Below are 15,293 nucleotides of genomic sequence, written 5' to 3'. Positions count from 1 at the left end.
CAAAGAGTACAGAAAATGATACCTAATATATAAAAAATGGAGGAGGAAGAAAAGGAAGGAAAAAAAACTTTAGATTGTGTTTGTAATAGCATACTAAATGAGTTAAGTTAGATTGTAAGGAAGTTACCCTTGGACCTTTGGTAACCACGAATCTAAAGCCTGAAATGGCAATAAGTACAAACCTATCTATAATCACCCTAAATGTAAATGGTCTGAATGCACCAATGAAAAGACACAGAGTCACTGAATGGATAAAAAAAAAAACACAACCCAACTGTATGCTGCCTACAAGAGACTCAGCCATAAGAAAGAAACAAATCCTACCATTTGCAACAACATGGATGGAGATGGAGGATATTATTCTCAGTGAAATAAGCAGGATGGAGAAAGACAAGTACCAAATGATTTCCCTCATTTGTGGAGTACAACAACAAAGCAAAACTGAAGGAAGAAAACAACAACAGACTCACAGACTCCAGGAAGGGACTAGCGATTACCAAAGGGAAGAGGTGAGAGAGGGGGTGTGGGCAGGGAGGGGGAAAGAGACAGAGGGGTATTATGATTGGCACACATGGTGTGGGGGGGTCATGGGGAAGACAGTGTAGCACAGAGAAGGCAGACAGTGACTGTGGCATCTTACTATACTGTTGGGCAGTGATTGCAATGGGGTATGGGGGGGACAAGATAACATGGGTGAGTGTAGTAACCACATTGTATTTTCATGTGAAACCTTCATCAGAGTGTGTATCAATGATACCTTAATAAAAACAATTTAATCTCCCTCAAGGATAGTCTGCAGTGGTAACTGCTTTTGCTGGACACTGTAATGTACTCCCCACTCTTCCTTCAGAAATAGAGGGTTTATACCTGCAGCTCCAGAGAGTGCCACCGGCACACCGCCCTTGGGTGTCAAGCACTTTTGAGAATTATCTCAGCTGAAAAAAGCTAACCCACTAAAGGAACAGCCAAATCATCTTAATAAAGAAGAGAAAACTTGTAGCCACACTTTTCAGTCCCAAAACTTCTACCAAGCTACAGTACTCAGGAAAAATGGTACCTGCAAAAAAGATAGAAAGAAAGACCAGTAGAATAGAATAAAGAGCCCAGAAATAAACTTCACATACATTATCAAACAATTACCTACAAAGGTGCCAGGACCATTCAAAGTGACAAAAGACAGCCTCTTCAAAAAAATGTGTCAGGACAGCTAGATAGCCACATGCAGAAATCGGGTCTCCTCTTTATACCATCCACAAAAATCAATTCAAAATGAATAAAATATCTGAGAGATGAAACTATAAAACTCTTAGGGAAAAAATTACATATGAATCTTCATGACCTTGGATTATGCAGTGGCTTCTCAGGTACAATACCTAAAATACTGATGAAGAAAAAAACTAATAGGACTTCATCAAAATTAAAAACTGTTGTGTTACAGATGACACCATCAAGAAAATGAAAAAACAACCCAAAGAATGGGAGAAAATATTTCCAAACCACATCTCATAAGGGACTTACACTCGTAATATATATATATATAAACTCGCCTATAATACAATAATAAAAAGGACAAATAATTTAAAAATTGGCAAAGGATTTGAATAGACATCTCTCAAAAAAATATACAGTTGTGTATATATACACAATTGGCCAGACAGTTTTTGAAAGGATCTCGAATGTCATTAGTCATCAGGGAAATGCAAATCAAAAGCACACAACTGACCACAGCACGCTCACTAGGAAGACTGTAATGAAAAAGATGCTAAAACAAGTATTGACTAGGACACAGAGAAATTAGAACTCATCTACATTAGAAGGGATGTGAAATGATGAAGCCACTTTGGAAAATGATTTTATAGTTCTTCAAAAATTAAACGTAGAGTTACCACATGACCCAGCAATTTCATTCCTAGGTCTATGCCCAGGAGAACCGAAAACATACGTCCACATGACTTCTACACAAATATTCATGGCAGCAGTTTTCATAATAGCCAAAAAGTAGAAACAGCCCAAATATACGTTAACTAATTGTAATGGATTAACAAAATGTGGTATATGCATAAAATTATTCATACGTGCTGGGTTGCTAAGTGAAAACACAAAAAAACACATATGATTCCATTTATATGAAATATCCCAAATGGAAATCTTCAGAAGGACAAAGTACATTAGTAGTGCTCAGGGCTTTGGGGAAGGAGGAGGGAGTGGAAGTGACTGCTCCAATGGGTATGGGATCCTTTGGGGTTAGGAAAATGTTTTGGAATTAGTGTGTGGTGATGATTTCACAATCTTGGTGAATATATGTTTTGCACTGAAGTTTACTTTTTAAAAGTATGAATTTTATATGTGAATTATATATCAGTTTCTTTAGGAATATCACCCTGACTATAGACCCATTAGAATGACTAAATTTTTAAAAAGGAAAAGATAACTGGCAATACTATGTACTTAGAAGGGTGTGGAGAAACTGGAATTCTCACACCTTGCTGGTGGGTATACAGAATGGTGTGGGCACTTGGGAATCAACTTAGCAGTTTCTTAACAGCTAAACCTAATCTTATATGATTCAGTAAACCCATTTCAAGGCATTTATCCTAGAGAAATGAAAACATAAGATCACACAAAAACCTGTTCACATATCTTTATAACAGTATTATTAAAAAATGCCAGAAATAACCCAAATGTCCTTCACTGGGTGAATGTATAAGCAAACTGTGGTAAACCTATTCAATAGAATACTACTTGGAAACAAAAAAGAATGAGCTATTAATATACACAATACCATGGATATATCAAAATATACTAAGTGAAAGAAGCCAGACACAAAAATATTATATATTGTATGATTCCATTTATTTCATTTTTGTAAAGACAAGACTACAGGGACCAAGAATAAACCAGTGATTGCCAGGGTTAGGAATAAGGGTAAGTTTTGTTTACAAAGGGCAGCAAGAAAGAATATTTTCAAGTAGGTTAATTGCTATGTATCCTGATTGTAGTGATAATTACATAAACCCATGTATTTATCAAATTCATAGAAATGCACCCCCCTAAAAGGCCCACTGAATTTCACTATAAGTATTTTTTTTTCTTAAAATATATTCCAAAGCTGAAAAAAAAATTTATATACTCCCTGTCAATATTCCAGCTTGCTTTTTTATAAGTCTGAACCTAAAAACCATAAGGAAATGCAAGGAAACCAGAATAGACAAAACATCTTGAATAAAGAAGGAAAACTCACTTTTCATGATTTCAAAACTTACTACAACGCTAGAGTAATTAAGACAAGTGGTACTGCATAGGGATAAACATCTACATCAATGGAATGGAATAACAATCTGGAGTTAAATCTATACACCGATTAACTGATTTTCAGTGAAGACACCAACATGATTCAGTAAGAGAAGAATTGTCTTTTCAATAAATGGTGCTGGGACAACTCGATATCCACATGCAAAAAATGAAGTTAGACTCTTCACTTATTTAAAAATAACTAATTCAACATGGATCATATGACTAAATGTAGGAGCAAACCTATAAAACCCTTAGAAGAAAATGTATAAGGAAACTTCATGAATTTGGATTAGGTAATGTTCTTACATATGACCCCAAAAGCACACGAAACAACAGAAAAAAATAGATAAATATGACTGCATCAAAACTAAAAAAGCTTGTGTTAAAAATGATACCACCAAGAATATGAAAACCCACCAGACAGGAGAAAATATTTGCAAAACATGTTTGATAAGGGACTTGTACCCAGAATAAATAGAGAACTCTTACAATGTAATAATGAAAGGACAAATAACACAGTTTTAAAATGGTCAAATGATTTAAATAGACATTTTTTCAAAGAATATATACACATGGCCACTATACACACGAAAGATGCTTAACATGAATCATTTGTGAAATACATTTCATACCCATTAGGATGGTTATAATAAAACAAGACAGATAATAGCCAGTGTTGATGAGGATATGTAGAAATGGAAACTCTCTAACATTGCTGGTGAGAAGGTAATACTGGGTAGCTACTGTAAAAAGCAGTTTGATAATTTCTTGAAATGTTAAACACAGTTACCATTAGGCAGAGAGCACACCATGTGACAGCCTGGAAAGCTCTTTGCCCAGATCTCTGCTCAGCTTTGCACAAGTCTCACCTTTTCCGCGAGGCCTTCCCTGAGCATTTAAAAAAAATGTTTTATTAAGACATTGGTATACACTCTTATGAAGGTTTCACATGAAAAAACAATGTGGTTACTACATTTACCCATATTATCAAGTCCCCATTTTCATACCCCATTGCAGTCACTGTCTATCACTGTAGTAATATGCCACAGATTCACAATTTGCCTTCTCTTTGCTACACTGTTTTCCCCATGACCTCTCACATCATGTGTACTAATCATAATACCACTCAATCCCCTTCTCCCTCCCTCCCCACCTGCCCTTCTCCACCCACCCTTCCCCACCCCTCCCCTTTGGTAACCATTAGTCCCTTCTTGGAGTCTGTGAGTCGGCTGCTGTTTGGTTCTTTCAGTTTTGCTTCATTGTTGTACACGACAAATGAGGGAAATCATCTGGCATTTGTCTTTCTCTGCCTGGCTTATTTCACTGAGCATAATACCCTCCAGCTCCATCCATGTTCTTGAAAATGGTAGGGTTTGTTTTCATCTTATGGCTGAATAATATTCCATTGTGTATATGTACCATCCCTTCTTTATCCATTCATCTACTGATGGACACTTAGGTTGCTTCCATTTCTTGGCTATTGTGAATAGTGCTGCGATAAACATAGGGGTGCATATGTCTTTTTCAGACTGGGCTCCTGCATTCTTAGGGTAAATTCCTAGGACTAGAATTCCAGGGTCGAATGGTATTTCTATTTTTATTTTATTGAGGAACCTCCATACTGCTTTCCACAATGGTTGAACTAATTTACATTCCCACCAGCAGTGTAGGAGGGTTCCCCTTTCTCCACATACTCACCAACATTTGTTGTTGTTTGTCTTTTGGATGTTGGCCATCCTAACTGGTGTGAGATGATATCTCATTGTGGTTTTAATTTTCATTTCTCTGATGATTAGCGATGTGGAGCATCTTTTCATGTGCCTGTTGGCCATCTGAATTTCTTCTTTGGAGAAGTGTCTGTTCACATCTTCTGCCCATTTTTTAACTGGATTATTTGCTTTTTGTTTGTTGAGCTGCGTGAGCTCATCATATATTTTGGATGTCAACCCCTTATCGGATATGTCATTTATGAATATATTCTCCCATACTATAGGATGGTGTTCTTTTTGTTCTGTTGATGGTGTCCTATGCTGTACAGAAGCTTTTTACTTTGATATAGTCCCATGTGTTCATTTTTGCTTTTGTTACCCTTGCTTAAGGAGATGCATTCAGGAAGGAGTTGCTCATCTTTATATTCAGGAGATTTTTGCCTATGTTGTCTTCTAAGAGTTTTATAGTTTCATGACTTACATTCAAATCTTCGATCCATTTCAAGTTTACTTTTGTGTATGGGGTTAAACAATAATCCAGTTTCATTCTCTTGCATGTAGCTGTCCACTTTTGCCAACACCAGCTGTTGAAGAGGCTGTCATTTCCCCATTGTGTATCCATGGCTCTTTTATCATATATTAATTGACAATATATGGTTGGGTTAATATCTGGACTCTCTATTCTGTTCCACTGGTCTATGGGTCTGTTCTTGTACCAGTACCAAATTGTCTTGATTACTGTGGCTTTGTAGTAGAGCTTGAAGTCAGGGAGCATAATCCCCCCAGCTTTATTCTTCCTTCTCAGGATTGCTTTGGCTATCCCGAGTCTTTTGTGGTTCCATATAAATTTTAGAACTATTAGTTCTAGTTCATTGAATAATGCTGTTGGTGTTTTGATAGGAATTGCATTGAATCTGTAGATTGCTTTAGGCAGGATGGCCATTTTGACAATATTAATTCTTCATATCCATGAGCACGGGATGTGTTTCCATTGGTATCTTCCTTAATTTCTCTCATGAGTGTCTTGTAGTTTTCAGAGTATAAGCCTTTCACTTCCTTGGTTAGGTTTATTCCTAGGTATTTTATTCTTTTTGATGCAACTGTGAATGGAATTGTTTTCCTGATTTCTCTTTCTGCTAGTTCATCATTAGTATATAGGAATGTAACAGATTTCTGTGTATTAATTTTGTATCCCACAACTTTGCTGAATTCACATAATTAGGTCTAGTAGTTTTGAAGTGGATTCTTTAGGGTTTTTTATGTACAATATTATGTCATCTGCAAACAGGGACAGCTTAATATCTTCCTTGCAAATGTGGATGCCTTTTATTTTTTTGTGTTGTCTGATTGCCATGGCTGGGACCTCCAGTGGGGAGAGTGGGCATCCTTGTCTGGTTCCCTGATCTTAAAGGAAAAGCTTTCAGCTTCTCACTGTTAAGTATAATGTTGGCTGTGGGTTTGTCATATATGGCCTTTATTATGTTGAGGTACTTGCCTTCTATACCCATTTTGTTGAGAGTTTTAATTATGAATGGGTGTTGAATTTTGTCAAATGCTTTTTCAGCATCAATGGAGGTGATCATGTGGTTTTTGTCCTTTTTGTTGATGTGGTGGATGATGATGGATTTTTTTAATGTTGTACCATCCTTGCACCCTTGTAATTAATCCTACTTGATCATTACGGATGATCTTTTTGATGTATTTTTGAATTGGGTTTGCTGATACTTTTGCATCTATGCTCATCAGGGATGTTGGTCTGTAATTTTCTTTTTTTGTGGTGTCTTTGCCTGGTTTTGGTATTAGAGTGATGGGGGCCTCATAGAATGAGTTTGGGAGTATTCCCTCTTCTTCTACTTTTTGGAAAACTTTAAGGAGGATGGGTATTAGGTCTTCACTAAATGTGAAGTACACTACAGTGGTGTAGCCATCTGGTCCAGGAGTTTTGCTCTTAGGTAGTTTTTTGATTACCAATTCAATTTCATTGCTGGCAATTGGTCTGTTTAGATTTTCTATTTCTTTCTGGTTCAGCCTTGGAGGTTGTATTTTTCTAGAAAGTTGTCCATTTCTTCTAGGTTATCCAGTTTGTTACCATATAATTTTTTATAGTATTCTCTCATACTTCTTCGTATTTCTGTGGTGTCCGTAGTGATTTTTCCTTTCTCATTTCTGATTCTGTTTGTGTGTGTAGACTCTCTTTTTTTCTTGGAAGTCTGGCTAGGGGTTTACCTATTTTGTTTATATTCTTAAAGAACCAGCTCATACTTTCATTGATTCTTTCTATTGTTTTATTCTTCTTGATTTTATTTATTTATGCTCTAATTTTTATTATGTCCCTCCTTCTACTGACTTTGGGTCTCATTTGTTCTTCTTTTTCTAGTTTCGTTAATTGTGACTTTAGACTGTCATATGGGATTGTGCTTCTTTCCTGAGGTAGGCCTGTATATGCCTGTATTGCAGTATACTTTCCTCTTAGCACAGCGTTCATTGCATTCCACAGATTTTGAGGTGCTGAATGATTGTTGTCATTTGTCTCCATGTATTGCTTGATCTCTGTTTTTATTTGATCATTGATCCATTGGTTATTTAGGAGCATGTTGTGACGCCTCCATGTGTTTGTGGGATTTTTCATTTTGTTTGCATAATTTTTTTCTAGTTTCATACCTTTGTGGTCTGAGAAACTGGTTTGTACAATTTCAATATTTTTGAATTTGATGAGGCTCTTTTTGTTGCCTAGTATATGATGTATTCTTGAAAATGTTCCATGTGGACTTGAGAAGAATGTGTATCCTGCTGCTTTGGGGTGTAGAGTTCTGTAGATGACTGTTAGGTCCATCTGTTCTAATGTGTTCTTCAGTGCCTCTGTCTTCTTACTTATTTAATGTCTGGTTGATCTGTCCTTCAGAGTGAGTGGAGTGTTGAAGTCTACGATAATGAATGCATTGCATTCTATTTCCTCTTTTAATTCTGTTAGTATTTCTTTCATATATGTAGGTGCACCTGCGTTGGGTGCATAGATATTTATAATGATTATATTTTCTTATTGGATTGACCCCTTTTTCATTATGTAATGTCCTTCTTTGTCTCTTGTGACTTTCTTTGTTTTGAAATCTATTTAGTCAGATAGAAGTACTGAAACACCTCCTTTTTTCTCCCTATTAGTTGCATGAAATAACTTTTTCCATCCCTTCACTTTTAGTCTGTGTATGTCTTTGGGTTTAAAGTGAGTCTCTTGTAGGCAGCATATAGATGGGTCTTATTTTTTTATCCATTCAGTGACTCTGTGTGTTTTGATTGGTGCATTCAGACCATTTACATTTCGGATGAATATTGATAGGTATTTACATATTGCCATTGCAGGCTTTAGATTCATGGTTACCAAAGGTTCTAGGTTAACTTCCTTACTATCTAAGAGTCTAACTTCACACACTTAGTATACTTTTACAAACACAATCTAAAGGTTCTTTTTTTCTCCTCCTTTTTATTCCTCCTCTATTCTTTATATATTAGGTATCATATTCTGTACTTTTTCTTTACTTTTGTAAAGTACATTCTGTACTTTATCATATTCTGTAAGTAATCCCTTGGTTGACTTTTGGGATAGTTGATTTAATTTTTCATTTGCTTAGTAATTAACTGTTTTACTTTCTTTACTGTGATTTCACTACCTCTGGTGACAGCTATTTAACCTTAGGAATACTTCCATCTATAGCAGTCCCTCCAAAATGCACTGTAGACATGGTTTGTGAGAGGTAAATTCTCTCAGTTTTTGCTTATCTGGAAATTGTTGAATCCCTCCTTCAAATTTAAATGATAACCTTGCCGGTTAAAGTATTCTTGGTCCAAGGCCCTTCTGCTTCATTGAATTAAATACATCATGCCACTCCCTTCTGGCCTGTAAGGTTTCTGTTGAGAAGTCTGATGATAGCCTGATGGGTTTTCCTTTGTATGTGATCTTTTTTCTCTCTCTAGCTGCTTTTAAAAGTTGTCTTTATCCTTGATCTTTTCCATTTTAATTATTGTATGTCTTGATGTTGTCTTCCTTGGGTCCCTTGTGTTGGGAGATCTGTGCATGTCCGTGGCCTGAGAGCCTATCTCCTTCCCAGACTGGGGAAGTTTTCAGCAATGACCTCCTCAAAGACACTTTCTATCCTTTTTCTCTCTCTTCTTCTTCTGGTACCCCTATGATACAAATATTGTTCCATATGGATTGGTCACAGTTCTCTCCATATTCTTTCATTCTGAGAGATCTTTTTTTCTCTCTGTGCCTCAGCTTCTTTGTATTCCTTTTCTCTAGTTTCTATTTCAGTTATCATCTTCTCCTTCATTTCTAATCTGCTTTTAAAACCTTCCATTGTATGTTTCATTTCTGATACTGTGTTCCGTAATGATTGGATCTCTGACTAGAATCATTCCTGAGTTCTTGTTTTCTATACCTCTATAAGCATGTTAATGATTTTTATTTTGAGATCTCTTTCAGGAAGATTTATGAGGTCGATTTCATTCGAATCTTTCTCTGGTGTATTCATAATTTTGCTTTGAACCAGGTTCCTTTGATGTTTCATATTTGTATGTGGCGCTCTCTAGTGGCCAGAAGCTCTACTTTCTGGAGCTGCTCAGTCCCTGGAGCAATGTTGGAGGTTGCAGGGAAGCGGTGTTGGTACCTGAAACGAGGAAAGAGCCATTTCCTGCTTCCCTGCTGCTATGCCTGTCTCCACTGCCAGAACCAGTGGGCCAAACACACAGGTATAATCCTCTATACTTGGTGTTTGTAGCTGGTTTAGGCAGAGCTTACCTCTGGCTCACCTAATGCCAGGGTGGGGTTTACCAGTTTGTGAGCCAGGTGGGGCTGGCCAGGAGAAAGGTTCAGTAGGCTGTGTATCACATAGGGGTTCCTTGGAGCTGTGTAGCCAGCCAGGGAGCTGGAGTGTCTGAAGTTCGTGAAAGTTCCCCCACCTGCTGGGCAGAGTGCACCCGGACATTTTTGTCTACATGTCCTTTCTCCTGAGCAGCACGTTCTGTGCAATCCTTGCCCTGTTAGCAGCCCTCTTGCTGTTAGGAAGTCTCTCAGACTGCCCGCCTTTCTTTTGTCCCAGAGTGGCCGGATGTGGATCCCTGCTTTCCACAAGCGGCCAGAATCTCAGTCTCCAGGAATTCTGCCTGTCCCAGCTTTCCAATCCCCTAATCACAAGAGTGTCATGAAAGCACCATGAAGTGTAGGTTTGTGCTCCCAGAGCAGATCTCCAGAGTTAGGTATTCAGCAGTCTCAGGCCTCCACTCCCTCCCCACTCTGTTCCTCGTCCTCCTGCCGGTGAGCTGGGGTGGGGCAAGGGCTTGGGTCCCCCCAGGCCATGGCTTTGATATGTTACTCTGTTCCATGAAGTTTATTTTCCCCAGGTGTATGCAGTGTGGTGCAGCCCTCTTTCCTGTTGCTCTTTCAGGATTAGTTGTATTAATCATATTTTCGTATTACATGCGGTTTTGGGAGGAAGCCTCTTTCTCACCTGTCACACTGCCATCTTCAGTCCAGTCACCTTCCCTGAGCATTTAATTCTGTCTGCCCCTCACTGTCATCCTGTTCCACCAGACCTCCCACAGCCTGCTCTTCCTTTTCATTTTTCCCTATTTTTCTGTAGGCTTGCCAAATCACCTTCTAGTGGCATGTATAATTTACATTATTTATTTTATTATCCATGTCACCCCATTAAAAGGCAAGTTCCTCCAGGACTGGGGTCTTTGTTTTCTTCACTATTGCTTCCCAAGTGCTTAGAACAGTGTCTGGCATAAGGTAGGGCTCAATATAAACATTTACTGAAGCAATAAATGAGTGGAGATAAGAGTAGAATGATTTACGCCAGTTGTTTAGGGGGTCCCCAAGACCACCCTCACACTCGTAGATCCACTAGAAGGACTCACGGGCCTCGTTATGCAGTTGTGCTCACAGCTAGGACTTGTCAGCAGGACAGAAGGATACACGGCTGGGTTCTCGGGGGAAAGGGCATAGGCGGAATCCACACGCAGACTTTATGTTCTCTCCTCCCCATGAGGGGAGGAGCTCATGGAGATGTGGCCATGTGTGTGATATTTGTGCCCAAGGAAGCCCTTTCAAGGCTCAGCACCTAGGGTTTTATTGGATGCTGGTCCTGGAGGCACTCTCTGCCTAGCGTGAACTGAGATTTCCATCTTGCGGAAGAAAAGCAGGTTTTCAGCATAAACCATGGTGTTTGTACAAACAGTTTAGACACAGTAAGCCTTCCTTATCACTAGGAAAAGTTTTATCTCAGTGTAGAGAATAGTTTTACTAGCCAGGTTCCCAGATGCCAGCTGTGTTCTCAAGCTTGCAGTGTTTACTCTTTTCTAGACACCAGTTGACATTGAAAGGCAATCCTTAAATATAACCTGAAGTAAGAAAAAATGTTAGATTTCTGAATGTTTCCTGACATAGTTTCTCCTTTGTAGAACTGAAGATAGTCATTCCTGGACAAAATATGGACATTTTCTAGGCCTCTGATTCTTTGATCTTTTAAATGTCATGTCATTTGAGTATAGAGGTTTAAATTTTTTTTTCTTTTTTCCATTTATAGATCTTGGAATTTCTGGTACGACATCCAAAAAGTAAGTGTTTTTGAAATTATCTGTTTTCTTTCTGCAATATGTTTGTATTTATTTGCAACTATCGAACATTGTACTCATTGAAGTAATTACTCATTCTCAGGCTAGGTAATTTCAAAATGGTTTCATTTCATTCTGGATTTCTGTTTTTGTTGTTAGTAATACTGGAACGTCCAAACTGTTGCCTCTGCAATGAAAAGGAATAATCTGTTTCAGTCTCCAAGACTGTCACTAAATACCTAGAAATATTTGGAAATTGTGGTTTGAATATTTTAATAGCTTTAAGTACTGGATTCATTACAATATTCCAAATGAACATTGATTTTAAAAAGTCTCTTATGGAGGATCCATTTTAAGTAAGAATAAAAAGAATGATAAACAATGTACCCTTCCTTTTAGATGCATATTTTAACATCTCTGAAATCAGAATGCATTTTGCAATAGATGGTAAAATGGATCCAGAAAGTGCCATCATGGATGTATCTTAAATTCAACAAAGTATAGATATACAGTATTTGTGATATACTTATTTGGAAATTTTTATAACCAGTGAGGAATTCAGTTGAATTTTGTGGCATATTCTTCTATTAGAAGTGATAGGAAATTCCTGTTATCATTGAGGTCCAAACTCTAAATGATTTTCAAATGATTTTAAGCTTTCTTAGATACTGTAAGTTTTAACCTCTTCTCTTTGTTACCATTTGACTCCAGTAGACTGCTTCTAAGCTCAAATAAAAGTATCTAAGGAGCCACACACCATTTTTTTCTGATTAGTGTGTTTTCTGGGTTTTTTTGTTTGTTTTGCATGCCTGATTTTAGGGGCGATCTTCAGTGGAATGCTGGAGAGAGAAAGTTGACTGGTGGAGCCAACTGGCAGCCTAAAGTAGCCCCAGCTACCTGGTCGGCAGGGGTCCCGCCAAGCGCATCATTGGTACGTAGCCACCAGAGGGCAGGGCAGTGTAGGCAATGCGCATAACAGGGTGCATTTCACTTAATGCTGCTACTGACATGCTTTTTCATCCACATTGAAGATATATAAGCAAAATGGAATTTACCAAGATGCAAATTTCATTTGATAAAGATTATAGCCTTTTTAAAATTTTAATTATTACAAAACAGTATTTGTGCTTCTTCAGATGCTAGTTCTATAATTGTACAATTATGGGAACAGTTTTTCAAAAGCATTTAACATCATTGATTATTACCTGTATTTTTATTACCTTTCCTGCCCAAATTTTCTGATTGTGTGAATAAGTGGTGAAAACTGTTTTCTTATCAGAAAGACTGGGCAGTTTTCTGTCGTGTAAGTGAACTTTTATTTTAAAACCCTACTAATTCTGTTCAACTTTCTTTAAGTTGAAACTATTAACACCATCTTTTCTATAAAATGTAAATAAGTTTCATTTCTGTATATTAAATTTCTATTAATATATTTAATACCACTATTTTCACTCTGTGAAAAAGTGTATCACTGGAAATAAAGACTAATTACTATTTTGTAAGATTTACCAGCACAAAAAAATACATTTCCAGCTGAGCAAAATTTACTTTTATTATATATGCCCCATGTTCTAACCTTGCAATTTTTAACCTTTGCTTATCACCTTCACCTGTCTAAATTACACCCATGTCTGTTTTTCCTGATGCTACCCTCTGTTGCCTGAATTAATTCCTAACTATGACCTACCCACCTCAGCCAAACAAATATGCACAGAAATGAACTAATCTAAATTAGAATATAAGCATTTTAGGTAGATACCATTAAAAATGCGTTCCAGAAATTAATTTAAATATCTAACTTTAAAAAGTTTAAAGGATTTTTGAACCAAAATTTGTCATTAAACAATACTAATTGTATTAATTGAGTTACAAATTTTTTATCATAGTTTCTCTAGGGACACATTCTGTGTTCAGATTTGGTTCTTGAAACCCTCTTCCTCTGGTCTCTGCACCATCCCACCCCACAGAGTTAGTGACAGAGTGGGAAATTCAGGGACTGATATCTGTGCCTTTGGCAAGTTCAGAGTCTAAAAGAACTTAATTTTAAGAAGTGATTTTGAACAGATAACAATGAGAAAATTTCCTGTTATATCTAGGTATTTATCTCTTTAAATCTTTCTTTGCATTATTTAAAAACAATGCTTAGTAAGAAGACCATTTCTTATATTTATCTATAAAATAAAATGTACCATTTTAATTTTTACCAAGGATACTTAGTAAAAAACTACATATCTCTTTTAAACTGACCTATGCCCAGGATGACCTTATAATTTATTGTCCAAACCAGGACTTGTTTGAAGGTGAAAGGGAACATAATTATTACCCTGGAAACCCAAGCATAAGCAGGTGGCACTTGAGCCTGGGGGACTGCACTCCATATTCAGATACATAAACATTTGAGAATCACTCTCTTGTTAGAGGGAGAGAAAGTCAATGTAAATATAAAATCCCTAGAAAGAAAAGACTTCCTTAAAATTGATCTTATAAATCTATTAATACTACATGTTGACATTAAGTCTCACCATTTATATAAGCATTACCAAATTAAGGAACTCATTATCCTATTATTTGGAGAATTAGGCCTTATGTGCCTTTCTGAGTTTCTACTTTAGCAGCATTGCCCTTGAAAGCAGGATAAATCTTATAATTGTTTTTAAACAGTTTAGTTTCAGGACAGTCATGGTAATGGCAGAGTCTAAGGTGGAGTGAAGAGGAGTGGAAGAAAGGACAGTGAGAATACTGTTACCTGGCAGATCGGCTGTAGGCTAAAACCGGGTGGGAGGGGTGAGAACCTGAGGTAATGGTGGAAGGAAGATAAGAAAGAAAATTCTTTGGTAGAATCCATGCAACTGGGAATCGTTGTGAGTGAAGCCACTAGGACAGTGCTTGCCCCTGTTTCTGTGTGGAGCAGCTTGCTAAATAATGAGGCCATTAAGCAAGAAGGAAAAAAGGGAGAAGTACTTTAAAAATGATATTGAATTGGAGACCCTTCTTGGCCATCACCTCCCCTGAGACCAAGATTTTAACCATACGAGGCTAAGATTTCATCAAATACTTCATTAAGAACTGTTTTGCTTCTTCAGGGCAACAAGGCCACCAATAATCTGATTGACAGGCATCATCTCCGAGACTGAGGTTAATATTCTCATCATTTAAAAAACCCCAAACTCCTTATCTTTGTTTATGAAGCAGAACATTTCAAATTGTTAAATTGTTAGTAATTAAACTCCAGAAAGTTAAAGACAGTAGGCTTTAAAATTAAAGTATCCACAGCATCTGTAGAAAGAGAAATTAGAATCACAGAAATAATTCATTAGAAGGGCAGAATTATGAACACAGTTTATTTTTTTTGTTTATCTTCCTTAACATTTTAGGCAACAATATAAAGGCCCTCATCGCACAGTTACTTTATCTTTATTACCTCTCAATTATATATTTGATCTATATAAATTCACTACCATTTACTCCATTTAACTGCAAAACTCTTCTTCCTTAACAAAGCTCTGGCTTTGCTTTTTCACTCATGAAATCATCCTGAGGGCCTCTGGTTTGTGTCTACCCCGTTCTCTCATAAAAACATCTTTGATTTTCTTATTCCTTAAAAGATGTTTGAGTTTCTTTTTCTGAGAATATATTCAAGAAAAAGAAGAGAGACAGCCAAAACCTGTACTTCAGAAACAG

The 15,293-nt window shown here is 37.1% G+C and overlaps 1 protein-coding gene across 11 annotated transcripts in view; it reads left to right on the top strand.

Moving 5' to 3' along the window:
- The window catches only part of SNAP91 (synaptosome associated protein 91), a 189,723-nt gene that overhangs the window by 149,405 nt on the left and 25,025 nt on the right, over positions 1-15,293 (top strand). For all 11 annotated transcript variants that reach the window (XM_057489338.1, XM_057489336.1, XM_057489341.1 and 8 more), the window contains 2 exons: positions 11,585-11,615; positions 12,432-12,543. In XM_057489338.1, the coding sequence (XP_057345321.1) occupies positions 11,585-11,615; positions 12,432-12,543 (143 nt within the window). The remainder of the gene's footprint in view (positions 1-11,584; positions 11,616-12,431; positions 12,544-15,293) is intronic.

Source organism: Manis pentadactyla, chromosome 12, assembly GCF_030020395.1.
Source record: "Manis pentadactyla isolate mManPen7 chromosome 12, mManPen7.hap1, whole genome shotgun sequence".
NCBI classification, from domain to species: Eukaryota; Metazoa; Chordata; class Mammalia; order Pholidota; family Manidae; genus Manis; species Manis pentadactyla.
This window is presented reverse-complemented; position numbering and strand designations above follow the sequence as displayed.